At 43.1% G+C, this 17056-nt stretch overlaps 1 protein-coding gene across 1 annotated transcript in view; it reads left to right on the forward strand.

Annotated features, from left to right (window-relative positions):
• Nucleotides 1-17056, forward strand: part of MBOAT2 (membrane bound O-acyltransferase domain containing 2) — a 195476-nt gene that overhangs the window by 11525 nt on the left and 166895 nt on the right. The window contains exon 2 of the mRNA XM_045010158.1: nucleotides 16210-16355. Coding sequence (XP_044866093.1) covers nucleotides 16210-16355 — 146 coding nt within the window. The remainder of the gene's footprint in view (nucleotides 1-16209; nucleotides 16356-17056) is intronic.

The following is a 17056-nucleotide window of genomic DNA, read 5'->3' on the forward strand; positions in this document are numbered from 1 at the left end:
TCCCCAGGGAACAAATACTTCAGCAAGATGATTTTAAAAGGATAAATAGAAGGATGACGTTTGACAATAGAATAGATGGGGTCTGAGTTGGGGGCAGAGCAGGCTCTTATGGACAAGCCTGAGTAAGCTGTCTGTGTGTGGGCATGTCAGGCACAGTCTTAAGTGAATTTCTGAAGCTAGTCTGTTTAGTACACTTCATTCTGTGGCTTCTGTGCATTAGCACAGTTGTTCAGTACTTGGATTGCAAACACTTATATGGAATGTTGAAATGATAATAGAAACAACAAAAGCTCTTCATGGAAGGTGTAAAAACCCATTTCCATTAGATTTTTTTTTGTAAAACCACTTAATTTCTTTTGCCTAGACCACTTAACATCATGTCCTTTTAACTTAGCTGTTAGAGAACTTCCCTATTTTTTTCTTGAGACAACAAACCTGTTAAGAATTACAAGGACAAAATGAATAATAAAAAAAAAGGATAAAAGTTTTATAGGAAAATCTTCATATAATTACAGCTCTCACAGAACTGGATTTTGGTTTCTTTTCAATATAAAATAAGAACTATATCATTACATAACTCAGTAAGTGAAGCCATCTATAAAATTTGCCAGGTGTTAAATTAGTTATTGGAAGGGCTCCTTGACTGCAGTAAATATATAATTCTAGTTAAACATGTAACAAAGCATTTAATATAAGTACAAAGAACTATATTAAGATAATGTAGATGCCGAATGATTAAGTACCCGAAAGTCAGGAAATTGCAAAGTTAGGGTTGCATATGGAACAATAACCTTCCCTTTTGTGCAGTTAATTTACGTGTAGAGCTTCACTGTTGACATTGCTTGCCTCTTGGGTGGTTAACTATTCAAGCGTAACATTATTTATGTAGCTTTCATACTGAATCTCCTAGTCTGTTGGAGGTTTATACCTAATCTGAAGGTGGAAGAAGGCATTTCTTGCCACTGTTACTTCCTGGATGTCCAGAGCTAGCAAAGAATCCAACAGAAAGCAGGAGACAACTGAGGGAGATGGAAAATGGGTGGGCTGGGAAGAACAGAAGGTGACCAGAAATGAGGGGATGGCAGCAATGGGGAAGAGCAGTAATCAGTCAAGGGAGGGGAATAATTAAAATGCCTCTCTATAATGGAGTTGGGAAAAGGAGAAGTCAGGTTCTGCATTTTAGGATCAGGTTTGTGTCTAACACCTTTTTGCTGCTACACGTATCTTGGATGAGTTTGACTTTCAGGTTCTCATGCATTAGTAGAGTGTGGCAATATTCACATTGCAAATGTTGAAGGAGGAATGTTAATTTCCCATAGGATTTAAAAAGGAAAAAAGAATATTTCTATAAATACTAAATTTTGTATAAACTTATTTTACAAAACCTAAATTTTGGGCCAAATTTGGCCTTGACAATTTTGGATTTGTTAGAATTTTGTGCACTTTTACATTTTTTTTATTAAATTAAAATAATAGGTTCTGATCCTGAAAATGGATACTTGAGTGACTTTTCAGATCAGTGGCATTCCTATATTGAAGTGTTTGCAGGATCAGGGTCCAAGTAGATACTTATGTACTCCTTCGGTAGACTTATTCAGGTCTGCTAGACTTGTTCATGCAGATTGTCCCATAGAAGCTGTTGGGGCAGCTTGCTCGAAAAGTTAACTTGTAGAATATGGCCCAATGTAAACACATAACTAAGCATTTTTTTAAAATGCAATGTTAACCAGGTTGCGTAAATCTATATTTATGGAGTTCATATATAGTACAAAGTATCTGGACAAACTGCCACATCAAGGCCTAATCTAAGAAGGAAAGGAGAATATGAAATAATCATCATTGATATTTTTTCATGATACATTTTATCTCTGTTTCACACTTGCTGTTTAATGTAGTCACAGATGAAGTTGTGGGGTGAGGAGATAGAAGAAGTAATCTATGAACTACAGGGAATAAGAAATGTAACTGTCGTCAGGCTATGTACCACTTCATAATCTGGACATATACAGTTGATTATGTTGAGGAGAATAGAGAAATAAAGTTATATTTTCAAGCTTTCAATAATGAACTTGTAATTGTATATGCTTCTGCCCACTAGTCAAATAACTGTCCACAAATGTCACTGTTTGACTTACACCAGTAGTTGCAGGTTTTGCATGTGAAAATAGATTTGCCTGACATAGAGGCTTGTTGAACATTTGGCCCTTAATGTAAGCTGATGTAGCCTTTTATAATCTAATTTATGGGGTTTAATCAAATCAAGTCAGAATCACCCCCAGGACTATCATTAGAGTGAGGTTATGTCTACACTACAGACTTTACAGCGGCACAGATGCACTGCTGCAGCTGCACCACTGTAAGGCCTCCCTTGTAGCCACTCTATGCCAATGAGAGAGCTCTCTGGCCGGCATAATTAACCCCCCTCACCCCCCCGCCCCATGAGCAGCAGTAGCTTTGTCAGCGGGAGAGCATTTCCCACCAGACATGGAGCTGTCCACACAACCCTTGACCGACAAAAGTTTTAGCAACAAAAGTGCTAGTGTAGGCATAGCCTGAGAGACTCTAGAAACACCTCAGGAAAGACACGTCCATTTATTAATAATTTTATTAAGCAGATAGTAAATGCCACAGTCAGAGAATCATAACAGAAGAAAGTGAGATAATAATGAACGTCCAGCATTAATAAGTTTCCATGTTGGGCACTCCAGAGCCTGGATGATCAGCTGAGCGTCTTCTGATGTGTCTCGTCTCCCCCCACCCCCCCGCGCACAGGCCAAGTGACACCTTTTATGAGTTATGCTAATACCCACTGAGGTTCATATCTCTGCATGAAGGTTTCCACCTCTTTTCCTTGTTTGTACTTCTAACTTAGTGTACCCATTAATTCCTGGATGCCCTGTTTTTCCATAGGCTAAGTCATCAATTCCTTTATGTTCGTTAACATTTACATCAATTAATCACCATAGCAACTTGCAGTTAGCATATTGCTAGCACCCTATTTTTACAAAAATCCCCCAAATGATACAGCTGGCTTTATTATGATTTGGACTGGTACATTGCAGTACGTTCTTCCTAAACATCAGCACTCAACACATCTATTTACTGTAACAGCATATTTTATGGTACAAGGTTTTTAATTGGTCATTGAGTCATGTTGACCTATTCTCAGGCCTGAGCGCTTATTTGGCTAAGCTAAATATCACATAGGAAGAACAGAGTTGGTATGTGGCTCAATTGGATGCAAGAATTAAAAGACGTTACCTAGCTGAACAGTAGTCCGGTATAAACTGCGGATACTTGTTTTGGTTCTTGACAAATTGAAACTTTAAATCACTTTGGGAAGTCTGCACTTGTTAATATCTATCCCCTGTTAGACTTTACAATCTTTCTTGTGGTTAATGCAAATAGCCTTCCAAATGCTGCATTTGCATCTAAGGTTATAGAAAATGGTGCCATTCCTTTGTATATAATGTAGTAGTATTTTATCAAATACTATGTCACACACCCGCTGTTGTGTGATAATGCAATGTGTTGATGGGACCTCAGAAGTGTCAAAGGTTAATTTTCTTTTCTTTTTTTTTGATGAGATCACATGTTCAGATAAGCACAGCTGGTATGAGCTTCCCCTTCCCCACTTGGCACTGTATTAACAATCTTTCTAAGTGAGTAAAGCAGGTCTGTCATCCTGCTGTGTGCAAGAATCTTCTTGGTGGAAAGGTCTCTTTTGGACAGCAAGGTTCCCTATGCTGCCTCATCAGTTTGCCTAAACTCCAGCGGTCAGTAGCAGGAAGAGAAAACAGTCAGCTGTGGATTGGGGTCTTCAGTTGTTCATTGCAGATAAAGATTGGGACAGATGGTTCAATTGTACTCTAGGTTATGAACAGTAGCAGTTTGTAAGGAGACTTGAGCTAGGAATAAAAACATAGTTTTCTTGGACTAAGTTTAAAAAGGGACAGTTTTACTGGAGGCAAAACAAAAAAAGTCCTCGCCCCATCCCCACTCCCAACAGCCAGGGTCTGGGGGAAGTTTTTGACACTCTTTTAGCAGCATGTTGTTGGACCTGCTACATTTTGAAATTGGAATGCTCTTGGGCCTGTCTGGCAGTGGTTTTACAAGGTACATGGGGCTTGCATAATCCCAGAAAAGATACGTTTCCGGCTGTTGTGCTGTTCTCCTCTTGCCTACCTTGGAACTGTGGATTGCATGCCATTTGGAGCTTTTCAGACTCTGTGTATTCAAATGGGTCTCTCAAAGGTTACTCCTAAAAAGGAACTGTGTAACAGGAAGCAGAGGTTTCTTCTTTCCTTTGTAACTCTCGTCTTTACTCCCACCTCCCCAAAGTAGTACACAACATCCACATGATGCATGCCATCTATATGCAGCTCCCATTCCCGTCTTAGGCTGGTTAGTGTACTGTATGTGCCAACCACATGGTAGCCAGCAACTCTTTTGGGTCTCCCCATTGCTCTTCTCTGCCTTAGGCTTCTGCTGTGCCCACTGCTCCTTTCTTCTCTCCTAACTCCGTCAGGTACCCCCCATTAACTAAACCAAAGCCTGATAAGGAATGAAGGGGTTATGCTTGATGCATAAGGGTAAGAGTTCAAACAAGCTCTCAACATTCTTTATACTAGGTTGGTAAGTTTAGTTGCCTTAATACTGTGTTAATAAGGTTTTCACAAGGAATTTCCTTGGGTTTAAATAAAAGTAACAACTGCCCAACATCCTCCTCCCTTGCCCTCTAATTGCCTGTGTCCCTGTGCTAAACCTCCCAAATATGAGATGGGGAAATAATGTAGCCAGGGCTGCAGGGAAGTGTTCTGTCAGAGAGGGAAATAATTGCTGTAATAAGTTTTTAAGATAGGAATCTGTGGAAGGCATGTTTTGGAAGTTTCCCATCCATGTACTGACAGATCTTTTGTTAATGTGCTTTCAGGATCTGGCAGCGCCTGGACTGTTCATTTTGGGATTTGTGTGTGGTGGGCTACTTTGTTCATGGATCTCCCCCTACTGCTATAGAGAGGGAATGAGTGCTACCTTCATGGCACAGTCGCTCATAGACTTTAAGGTCAGAAGGGACCATCATGATCATCTAGTCTGACCTCCTGCACATTGCAGGCCACAGAACCTCACCCACCCATTTATTCTTAATTGTAGAAGTCCCTTTGCTGAGGCCCTTGGAGGGTTTGGAGCAGAGGAACAGTCATGTTTTGTGGCACTGCTACCTGCAGTCTCACTGGATTTCTGTGCTGAAATCGAATTGGGGCTGAATGATGGTCAGAGCTTCATTTCCCCTGTTTCTCCTCCAAAGGCTGCTATCCCTTCTTCTCAAAGGGATAATTTGCAGAGACTTATGGGATATGCTTCTTACTAAGTTATCATGTCCCCCCTGCCATGTCCTGTGCAGGATGGGGCCTTCTGGCCTAATGTACTGTGTAGATTCTAGGACAGGAAGGGACTTCGAGAGGTCATCGAGTCCAGTCCCCTGCCTTCATGGCAGGACCAAATACTGTCTAGACCATCCTGGATAGACAGTTATCTAACCTACTGTTAACTATCTCCAGAGATGGAGATTCCACAACCTCCCTAGGCAATTTATTCCAGTGTTTAACCACCCTGACAGTTAGGAACTTTTTCCTAATGTCCAACCTAAACCTCCCTTGCTGCAGTTTAAGCCCATTGCTTCTTGTTCTATCCTTAGAGGCTAAGATGAACAAGTTTTCTCCCTCCTCCCTATGACACCCTTTTAGATACCTGAAAACTGCTATTATGTCCCCTCTCAGTCTTCTCTTTTCCAAACTAAACAAACCCAATTCTTTCAGCCTTCCTTTGTAGGTCATGTTCTCAAGACCTTTTAATCATTCTTGTTACTCTTCTCTGGACCCTCTCCAATTTCTCCACATTTTTCTTGAAATGCGGTGCCCAGAACTGGACGCAGTACTCCAGTTGAGGCCTAACCAGCGCAGAGTAGAGCGGAAGAATGACTTCTAATGTCTTGCTCACAACACACCTGTTAATGCATCCCAGAATCACGTTTGCTTTTTTTGAAACAGCGTCATATGGTTGACTCATATTTAGCTTGTGGTCCACTATAACCCCTAGATCTCTTTCTGCCGTACTCCTTCCTAGAGAGTCTCTTCCCATTCTGTATGTGTGAAATTGATTGTTCCTTCCTAAGTGGAGCACTTTGCATTTGTCTTTGTTAAACTTCATCCTTTTTACCTCAGACCATTTCTCCAATTTGTCCAGATCTTTTTGAATTATGACCCTATCCTCCAAAGCAATTGCAGGCCCTCCCAGTTTGGTATCATCTGCAAACTTATTAAGCGTACTTTCTATGCCAATATCTAAGTCGTTGATGAAGATATTGAACAGAGCCGGTCCCAAAACAGACCCCCGTGGATCCCCACTTGTTATACCTTTCCAGCAGGATTGGGAACTATTAATAACTACTCTCTGAGTACGGTTATCCAGCCAGTTATGCACCCACCGTATAGTAGCCCCATCTAAGTTGTATTTGGCTAGTTTATTGATAAGAATATCATGCAAGACCGTATCATATGCCTTACTAAAGTCTAGGTATACCACATCCACTGCTTCTTCCTTATCCACAAGACTCCTTATCCTATCAAAGAAAGCTATCAGATTTGTTTGACATGATTTGTTCTTTACAAATCCATGCTGGCTATTCCTTATCACCTTATCACCTTCCAAGTGTTTGCAGATGATTTCCTTAATTACTTGCTCCATTATCTTCCCTGGCACAGAAGTTAAACTAACTGGTCTGTAGTTTCCTGGGTTGTTTTTATTTCCCTTTTTATAGATGGGCACTATATTTGCCCTTTTCCAGTCTTCTGGAATCTCTCCTGTCTCCCATGATTTTCCAAAGATAATAGCTAGAGGCTCAGATACCTCCTCTATTAGCTCCTTGAGTATTCTAGGATGCGTTTAATCAGACCCTGGTGACTTGCAGGCATCTAACTTTTCTAAGTGATTTTTAACTTGTTCTTTTTTGATTTTATCTTCTAAACCTACCCCCTTCCTATTAGCATTCGGTGAAGACCGAAACAAAGAAGTCATTAAGCGTCTCTGCCATTTCCAAGTTTCCTGTTACTGTTTCTCCCTCCTCACAGAGCAGTGGACCTACCCTGTCCTTGGTCTTCCTCTTGCTTCTAATGTACTGATAAAAAGTCTTCCTGTTTCCCTTTATTCCTGTAGCTACTGTAAGCTCATTTTGTGCCTTTGCCTTCCTAATCTTGCCCCTGCATTCCTGTGTTGTTTGCCTATATTCATCCTTTGTAATCTGTCCTAGTTTCCATTTTTTATATGACTCCTTTTTATTTTTTTGATCATGCAAGATCTCGTGGTTAAGCCAAGGTGGTCTTTTGCCACATTTTCTATCTTTCCTACCCAGCAGAATAGCTTGCTTTTGGGCCCTTAATAGGGTCCCTTTGAAAAAGTGTCAACTCTCCTCAGTTGTTTTTCCCCCTCACTTTTGATTCCCATGGGACCTTACCTATCAGCCCTCTGAGCTTACCAAAATCCGCCTTCCTGAAATCCATTGTCTCTGTTTTGCTGTATTCTCTTCTACCCTTCCTTAGAACTGTGAACGCTATGATTTCATGATCACTTTCACCCAAGCTGCCGTCTACTTTCAAATTCTCAATGAGTTCTTCCCTATTTGTTAAGATCAAGTCTAGAACAGCTTCCCCCCAGTAGCTTTTTCAACCTTCTGAAATAAAAAGTTGTCTGCAATGCAGTCCAAGAACTTATTGGATAGTCTGTGCCCCGCTGTGTTATTTTCCCAACATATATCTGGATAGTTTGAAGTCCCTTATCACCACCAAATCTTGGGCTTTGGATGATTTTGTTAGTTGTTTAAAGAAAGCCTCTTCCACCTGGTTAGGTGGCCTGTAGTAGACTCCCAGCATGACATGCTCGTGGATTTGGATGCTCCTCAACCTAGCCACTTCCTCCTGTAGCTCCCCCACCTGCTGCCTGAGAGTTTTCACCAGCAGGCACCTTTCACATTGGATGGTCCCCCTAGCCTGGATGTCAGTAAGTGGGAATTGCAAATCACAGTCTCTGCAAAACCACACCAGGATCTGGGTAGAAGCATCCATGCTCAGGCACTGTGTCTGGCTACAGGCGCAGGTGGAGGAAACAGAAGCAGTGCTGGCACAGGTGTTGCGGGTCTTCCTAACCATTATGGCCTCTCTCTAGCCTGGTCTACACTAGGCGTTTAAATCGGTTTTAGGAGCGTAAAACCGATTTAACGCCACAACCGTCCACACTAGGAGGAACCTTATATCGATTTTAATGGCTCTTTAAATCGGTTTCTGTACTCCTCCCCGACGAGAGGAGTAGCGCTAATATCGGGATTAACATATCGGAATAGGGTTAGTGTGGCCGCAAATCGACGGTATTGGCCTCCGGGCGGTATCCCACAGTGCACCACTGACCGCTCTGGACAGCATTCTGAACTCGGATGCACTGGCCAGGTAGACAGGAAAAGCCCCGCGAACTTTTGAAATTCATTTCCTGCTTCCCCAGCGTGGAGAGCTCATCAGCACAGGTGACCACGCAGAGCTCATCAGCACAGGTAACAATGCAGTCTCCTGAGAATCGAAAAAGAGCCCCAGCATGGACTGCACGGGAGGTACTGGATCTGATCGCTATATGCGTTCCAAAAGACGAAATGAAAAAGTATTTGAAAGAATTTCTAAGGCTATGACGGATAAAGGCCACAGCAGGGACTCAGTGCAGTGCAGAGTGAAAGTTAAGGAGCTCAGACAAGCCTACCAGAAAACCAAAGAAGCAAACGGAAGGTCCGGGGCAGGTCGAAAAACATGCCGCTTCTACGCTGAGCTGCATGCAATTTTAGGGGGCTGCGCCACAAGTACCCCACCCCTGATCGTGGATTCCGAGGTGGGGGTTGTAATCTCTGCCATGGCTGAGGATTATGTAGACGGGGAAGATGAAGATGAAGAAGAGGAGGAAGACCTAGCAGAGAGCACACAGCACTCCGTGAGCCCCAGCAGCCAGGAGCTTTTTATCACCCTGACGGAATTACCCTCCTCCCAGCCCTCCCAAGCAAGTATCCCAGACAATGACGCTATGGAAGGGAGCTCTGGTGAGTGTACCTTTTGTAAATAGCAAACATTGTTTTTTAAGCAAGCGTTTTTTAATGATTGATTTGCCCTGAGGACTTGGGATGCATTCGCAGACAGTATAGTTACTTAGAAAAGTTTGTTAACATGTCCGGGGATTGAGAGGAAATACTCCAGGGACATCTCGATGAAGCACTCCTGTAGGTACTCCAGAAGCCTTTGCAGAAGGTTTCTGGGCAAGGCAGCCTTGTTCCGCCCACCATGGTAGGACACTTTACCACGCCATGCATGTAGCAAGTAATCAGGTATCATTGCGTGGCAAAGCATAGCAGCGTATGGTCCCGATGACTGCTGGCATTCAAGAAGCATCCGTTCTTTATCTTGTTGTGTTATCCTCAGCAAAGTGATATCGTTCAGGATAACCTGGTTAAAAATCAGGAATTTAATTAAGGGGGATGGCCATTTTCCTACTGGGTTCGTGGACTGCAGCAGCTTAAAAAAAAATCCTTTCCTCCACGTAGCCAAGCGGGGGGAGGGGAGGAATGAAATGCCGATGATCTTTTTTGTGTTTGGTCAGCGGGGCTTCCCCAAGCTACCAGCCATGCAGTGGGTGGGGGGGTGGGAAGGGTGTTGATTAGCAGGGAGCTAGCGTGGTATTAGCCATGCATTGGGGGGAGGGGTAAATCACTGCAGACGCCGAAAGACAGTGGCTTACCATGGCCGCATGCAAGCTTAATTCTGATGCCTGGACCTGTGTCTGTGAGATCTGTAACTCCAGAGCTGCAGGCACTCACTATTAAGATGAAAAAATGCGACCTTGTAGGGAAATCACATGTGCTATGTAAGGTGAATAGCGCTGTTCACTGTGAAAGAGTATAACCATTGTTCTGTAAAATGTATCTTTCTAAATATTTCTCTCCCTCATGCAGCTGCAAATTTTTCAACCATCCCTCCTCCATCCCAAAGGCTAGCACAGATAAGGCGGAGGAAAAAGAAGACGCGAGTTGAAATGTTCTCGGATATTATGGAAGTTACACGCAATGAAAGAGCTCATCTGAATGAGTGGAAGGACGTGGTATCAAATTACAGGAAAGAGGCCAGTGAACGTGAGGACAGGAGGGACACCCGAGATGAGAGGTGGCGGCAGGAAGACCGGCAGGAAAATCAGCGGTGGCGGGATGCAACTCTGGGGCTGCTGCGTGATCAAACTGACATGCTCCGGTGTCTGGTGGAGCTTCAGGAACGGCAGCAGGATCACAGAGTGCCGCTGCAGCCCTTGTATAACCACCCTCAACCCTCACCATGTTCCATATCCTCCTCACCCAGACGTGTAAGAACGCGTGGGGGGAGGCTCCGTGCACCCGCCCACTCCACCCCCGTGGACAGCCCAACCAGAAGGCTGTCGTTAATGTGAAATTTTTTTAATGGCCTTCTCCATCCTTCCTATCCTCCTCCCAAACCACACCCTTCTCTCCCTCTTTTTATAATAAATTAATAAAGAATTCATGATTTTTAAACGAGAGTGACTTTATTTGCATAAGTAAGCTGTACTCGAAGGGGGAGGGTGAGTTGCTTACAGGGAATGAGTCAATCAAGGAGGGTTGGGTGTTCATCAGCAAACACAGCAGTCACACTGTACCCTGGCCATTGATGAAGCTCGTTTTCAAAGCTTCTCTGATGCGCACCGCTTCCTGGTGTGCTCTTCTAATCTCCCTGGTGTCTGGCTGCGCGTAATCAGCGGCCAGGTGATTTGCCTCAGCCTCCCACCCCGCCATAAAGGTCTCCCCCTTACTCTCACAGAGATTGTGGAGAATACAGCAAGCAGCAATAACATAGGGGACATTGGTTTGGCTGGAGAATACAGCAAGCAGCAATAACATAGGGGCCAATTGGTTTGACAGTTCTGAGCGAGTCAGTAATGTCCGCCAGCGCGCCTTTAAACGGCCAAATGCACATTCCACCACCATTCTGCATTTGCTCAGCCTGTAATTGAACAGATCCTGACCACTGTCCAGGCTGCCTGTGTATGGCTTCATGAGCCATGGCATCAAGGGGTAGGCTGGGTCCCCCAGGATAATGACAGGCATTTCAACATCCCCAACTGTTATTTTCTGGTCTGGGAAGTAATTCCCTTGCTGCAGCCGTTTAAACAGAGTAGTGCTTCTGAATACGCGAGCGTCATGAACCCTCCCTGGCCATCCCACGTGGATGTTTGTGAAACGTCCCTTGTGATCTACCAGTGCTTGCAGCACCATTGAAAAGTACCCCTTGCGGTTTACGTACTGGGTGCCCTGGCGCTGCGGTGCCAAGATAGGGATATGGGTTCCATCTATCGCCCCCCACAGTTAGGGAATCCCAGTGCAGCAAAGCCATCCACTATGGCCTGCACGTTTCCCAGAGTCACAACCTTTCGTAGCAGCAGCTTAGTGATTGCTTTGGCTACTTGCATCACAGCAGCCCCCACAGTAGATTTTCCAACTCCAAATTGATTCCCGACTGACCGGTAGCTGTCTGGCGTTGCAAGCTTCCACAGGGCTATCGCCACTCGCTTCTCTACTGTGAGGGCTGCTCTCATCTTGGTATTATGGCGTTTCAGGGCAGGGGCAAGCAAGTCACAAAGTTCCATGAAAGTGCCCTTACGCATGCGAAAGTTTCGCAGCCACTGGGAATCGTCCCACACCTGCAACACAATGCGGTCCCACCAGTCAGTGCTTGTTTCCCGGGCCCAAAATCGGCGTTCAATGGATAGAATCTGCCCCATTACCATCAGGATCTCCAAAGCGCGGGGGCCCGCGGTTTGAGAGAATTCTGTGTCTACGTCCTCATCACTGTCATCGCCGCGCTGCCGTATCCGCCTCCTCCTCGCCTCGGTTTGAAGGTCCTGGTTCACCATATACTGCACGAGAGTGCACGAGGTGTTTAAAACATGCACGATTGCGGTATTGAGCTGAGCAGGGTCCATGCTTGCTGTGTTATGGCGTCCGCACAGTTCACCAAGCAAAAAAGGCGCGAAACGCTTGTCTGCTGCTTTCAGGGAGGGAGGGGTGAGGCTGTACCCAGAACCACCCGCGACAATGATTTTTGCCCCATCAGGGACTGGGATCACAACCCGGAAATTCCAAGGGGCGGGGGAGGCTGAGGGAACTATGGGATAGCTACGGGATAGCTACTCACAGTGCAACGCTCCAGAAATCGACGCTAGCCTTGGACCGTGGACGCACACCACCGATTTAATGTGTTTAGTGTGGCCGCGCGCAATCGATTTTATACAATCTATTTTGCTAAACCGGTTTATGTAAAATTGGAATAATCCCGTAGTGTAGACGTACCCTCTGTCAAACTCCCTCTCAAACTCCCATGTCTGCAGCCCCCTGTCCGCTTCACTCCCAGTTGAGTTGCTGTGTCTGTGGAGTGCTTGCTTCTGACAATGAGGGTGAAGAGGTTGGAGGGTTGTTTTGAAGGCCAGAAGTGGGGATTCAGGGAAGATTTCTTTCAGGATAGGGTCCCCATTAAATATCAGTTGTAGTTGTTTGATACCCCATATTGGTTCCAGTGTGAGGTAGTAGGTAACAACTAGGAGTGTGCGGTCAGAAGGAGTTTTATTTCTATATATCTCTCATGTTCTTTTGGGGTGCTGACTTAGCAATTATTACTACTTGTTATCCTTAGTTTACCTCCCTCCTCATTGCCATGCCTGCCAAAAAACCAGGTAGAAAAGTGTTTGGCAAATGGTTTAAGTGATATTAATCAGTTGCTTAAAAAATCCTAATATAGAGGCTGTTAAGCAAGGATAAAATGGAAAAAAAGCAGAGAATGTTAAAAAACAAACAAAAACGTATGTAAGTACAGTTTTTTCTTGCCAGACAGATTCATACTACTATGAAAAAAGAAGTTTTAAATTTTGCTGTCCTTTCAGTTGCTTTGGGTATGTCTGCATAGCAGCTGGGAAGCTGCTTTCCACAGCCAGTAGACAGATGTGCAAGCTCTACTTGAGCTAGCACAGTAAAAATAGCAGTATGGCTGTGGTGGCATTGGCTTAAGCTGGCCACCCAAGTACGAGCCTTCCTGACCCCCTGAGTACACGTACTTGGGTGTCTAACCTGAGCCACTGTGGCCACAGACACTGCAATTTTTAGTGTGCATCTATTACTGCGCCAAAAAAATAAAAAATTCAGCACATAGTATTTTAAAATTCTGTATTTTATTTGTCAGAATAACACAATACAATCGCACCAGTTTCAATTATTTTGGTAATTTATTTAAAAATACCTGTCAGCAAGTATGTCCGTTATAATACGGACAATGAAAAAGATTCAGGAAATGTTTTTTGACAAATAGATTCCTTACTAGGCATATTAATACAGAACTCTGAGTAATAATTCATTTAAACTACAATACAGAACTGTATTTCCCCATCATTCAGAAACAGTGCAAAGGCTTGGGGGAGTCAGGGGTAATGGAGGAGCTGAGGGAGAGGGAAGTAATTGCTGGGAAGGAGCCTGGGTTTGAACTTAAGGGTTGTTGGCTGTGGATGGGAGAAGTATGGAACAGGTTTTTTTGGAGAGTGGGGAGGGATTGTTAGGGATTGCTATTCAGTCAGGCTCATCTGCCCCCTGTCCCCATGTGTCCCTGCATCCCCACTCAGACATCCCATGTGTCACTGTGCACCTACTCAGCCACCCCCTGTCTCCATGTGGCCCTGCACCCCTACTCAGCCAACCTGCTCCCCTGCCCATCCCCTGTCCCCATTTGGCCCTGCACCCCTTGCCCATCCCTATGTGGCCCTGCACCTCCACTCCCATTCAGCCCCTGCCACTGTCTGCCTGTCCCCAATAGCCCTTATGAACCCCACTCTGTGACCCCCCAGCAGCCCCATGTGCCCCACACTGTCCCCCATAACCCCAGCTTCCTGACCTGGCCCCACTGGCAGCGTGCTGCCTTCTTTTCCATATCAGCAGCTGGGGCTGGCTCGGGAATGTCTGCTCTGTTCTAGTGCCACAGTGGTGCCTGGTGGGCAAAATGCATAACTGCAGCAACTTTCCAGGAGAAGTTATTTTCTGTGGGGGAAAAAAAATCTGCTCAGCACATGAATTCTGCACTTGTGTAGTAGCACAGAATTCCCCCAGGAGTAATCTGTCTAGCCTGCGCTGGAAAGCATGGTCCCAGTTACTTTGTAGACATACCCTCAAAGTTGTTCTTTGTTTCTTTGTGTCATACTCTTGACTATCAAACTGAGTTTGGGTTAGGCTTTTGTACTAGAACGTTCATTTGTATCACAGTATTAAGGAATCCTAAAAACACCATGTCTTTCAGTTACTGTAAGTTAACATCTATAAGGCCTAATAGCGAGTGATTTGTTAAGAAATACATAATTGTTTCCCTGGCCATTTGACTACTCTGATCACAATGTAAATAACAATTTTCAGTATATTGTTTCTCAGTGAAATTCCATAACTTGTTTATGTAGGTGACGCAACACATTTATCTCTATGAATTCAATAGTTAAATTACCTTGCTTGGAAATGCATCTTGACCATTTAAACCCAGACTCGTTTGTGTATTGAAGATGTAAATTCTTTTCATTTGCAATCTGAGTTACTCAGCCCTTAACTGGCCAAACCAGTTTCCTTTCAGAAAAAGCACTACCATAGGTCATGTTTTTCTTCTGTCTTATTGTTTTTTAAAAAGCATCAGCATTCTTACTCCAATTCCACTTTTAAACCAAATCGGTTTCCTAGGGTTTGGCTGTTCCTGTGCACAGGTAGCTGTGTGGAGCCACATATGATTGCTGAGAACCAGTGATGCTGAGTCACTGAGAGATTGGCTTACTGATCAGAGTTATTACTTTTTGCTTGAATCTCATCTCCCTTGACGAGTCTGGATATTGGCTTGTTCTCACTCTGAAAATGTATAAACCTACTTTTGCTCAAAATGACACATTGTTTTCTTTCCTTGCAGTGATTTTGAATAAAGATTTAGTAAGCCCTATTTAAAAGGCTGATTGGATTTGATGCTAATTTATTGCACAACCAGATTATTAGTGCTGAGATCGTATTCTTCATTACTTGTTCCCAGCATACTTAAAGAATTATTTGCCAAAAATTGAAAAAGTTAAACAGAAATAGAAATATAGTTTACAAATGGTCTGTCTGTCTTTTCTGTATGTTGTTTTGGACTAAAATCAGCAAATTCTGGAAAAGAAACATTAAGAATGTGAATGAGATTGGCTAGTGGTCCTGATGACTGCCAACAAATTTATTTTAAAATGATAGGGTTTATTATTAGTTGGACAAAAGAAGCTGCTGCCAGTCTTGGTAAAGTTGAGCAAGACTAGTGGTGACTGCAGATCTTTAAAAAGCTAGTATTTTATTTTATTTATTTGTGTGTGTGTGTTTCCCATCATGCTGGGCGCTGCACAGACACCTGGCAAGATGGACTCAGAAAGTGACTTCTGTTTCCAGTGGTAAAAGCCGCCTTCCTAATCATTTCACCCATAGCAGAATGGCAGGTCACCTGTATTATAAGTCAACTTGCCTGTGAGGACAGCACAGTAAAAGGAGCGGTCTGGCTGCACAACACTCTGCCTCTATTCAGCTCCAAAACTTCAACTGGTTCTTTTAGATCTGAGGACAGACCATCAAAGTAGGTTCTCTGCCCTGATGGAAGCAAAGGTCAGCTCTAGTCTCAGACTAAAGAAGGCAACATTCTAAAAATGATATTTCAATTAAAAAACAAAGCCGAGTTATCAGAAGTGGAAGAATGGCTTTGTGGTTAAGGCACTGGTCTGGGATTTATGTTATTTTGGTTCAGTTTCTGGATCTGTCACAGACTTCCTCGGTAATCTTGATGAATCAGCCTCTCTGTTCCTTTTAGTTTTCCATCTGTAAAATGGGAATAGACTTTCCTACCTTAGAAATGTGGTGTGAAGATTAATTCTTTAAAATTGTGAGATGCTTCAGTAATTCAGTGATATAGAATATAGTATTTAGTTTTCAGAACTTTTGGTCCTATCATTAGTGGGTGGGTGGTGTTAGTAAGGTTTTTGATTTGGAAGCAAGGTATATGATGATTGTGTAGAATAACAGCTGTCTTTTCTCTGCAGGTTAACTTCGTAGTGTGCCAACTCTTTGCCTTGCTTGCGGCTATTTGGTTTCGAACATACCTTCATTCAAGCAAAACTAGCTCATTTATAAGACATGTTGTTGCCACGCTTTTAGGCCTTTATCTTGCACTTTTTTGTTTTGGATGGTAAGTAACATTTTATCTTCTTTTTCAACCGTTTCATGTGTTTTGTTACATACATTTTGGTATTTAGTGCTGCTGAAGTTTATCACAGTTAAATTTACTGCACTTTCTGTGTTCTCTTTTGGTTCTTGTACACAAATGTACTGAAAGAAACAAAGTAATATATGCTCCACCCAGTGTAACTGAGATGGAAAGTACTCTAAATGCCATATTATATAATTCTCTGAAGGTCTTTTCAAAGGATTGTATCTTGCAGCTGTTTTTGGGAGGAGAGAGGAAGAGCTAAAATAAAAACTAATTTTGTAACTTGTACAACTTGTGACAAATTTGTGTAACATACTGCTCTGAGTAGGTGTGGCAGAAAGTAATTTTTTTTATAGCTTCAATGGATAATTTCAGTGTCTATTTTTTCTGTTTTTATTGATTTAAATGTTCACAATTGCAGGAAATTATTTAATGACAGACATTGAGATTAAAAAAGTTAAAGCTCTATAACTGTTAAAATGCAAACTGTCAACATCACAGGTCAAATATACAAAATAAGTATCCTGAAATCAAACTCTGATAAATTTTCAAGCTGTATTTTTCTTACTTTGCTTGCCTGTAAATTTTGATTATCATTTATGGACATACTTTTGTGTGTGTATGTGTGTGTGTGTGTGTTCAGTGAAATCAATATTTACCAACATTTATCAATAAAACTA

The sequence above is a fragment of the Mauremys mutica genome, chromosome 3, assembly GCF_020497125.1.
Source record: "Mauremys mutica isolate MM-2020 ecotype Southern chromosome 3, ASM2049712v1, whole genome shotgun sequence".
NCBI lineage: Eukaryota > Metazoa > Chordata > Testudines > Geoemydidae > Mauremys > Mauremys mutica.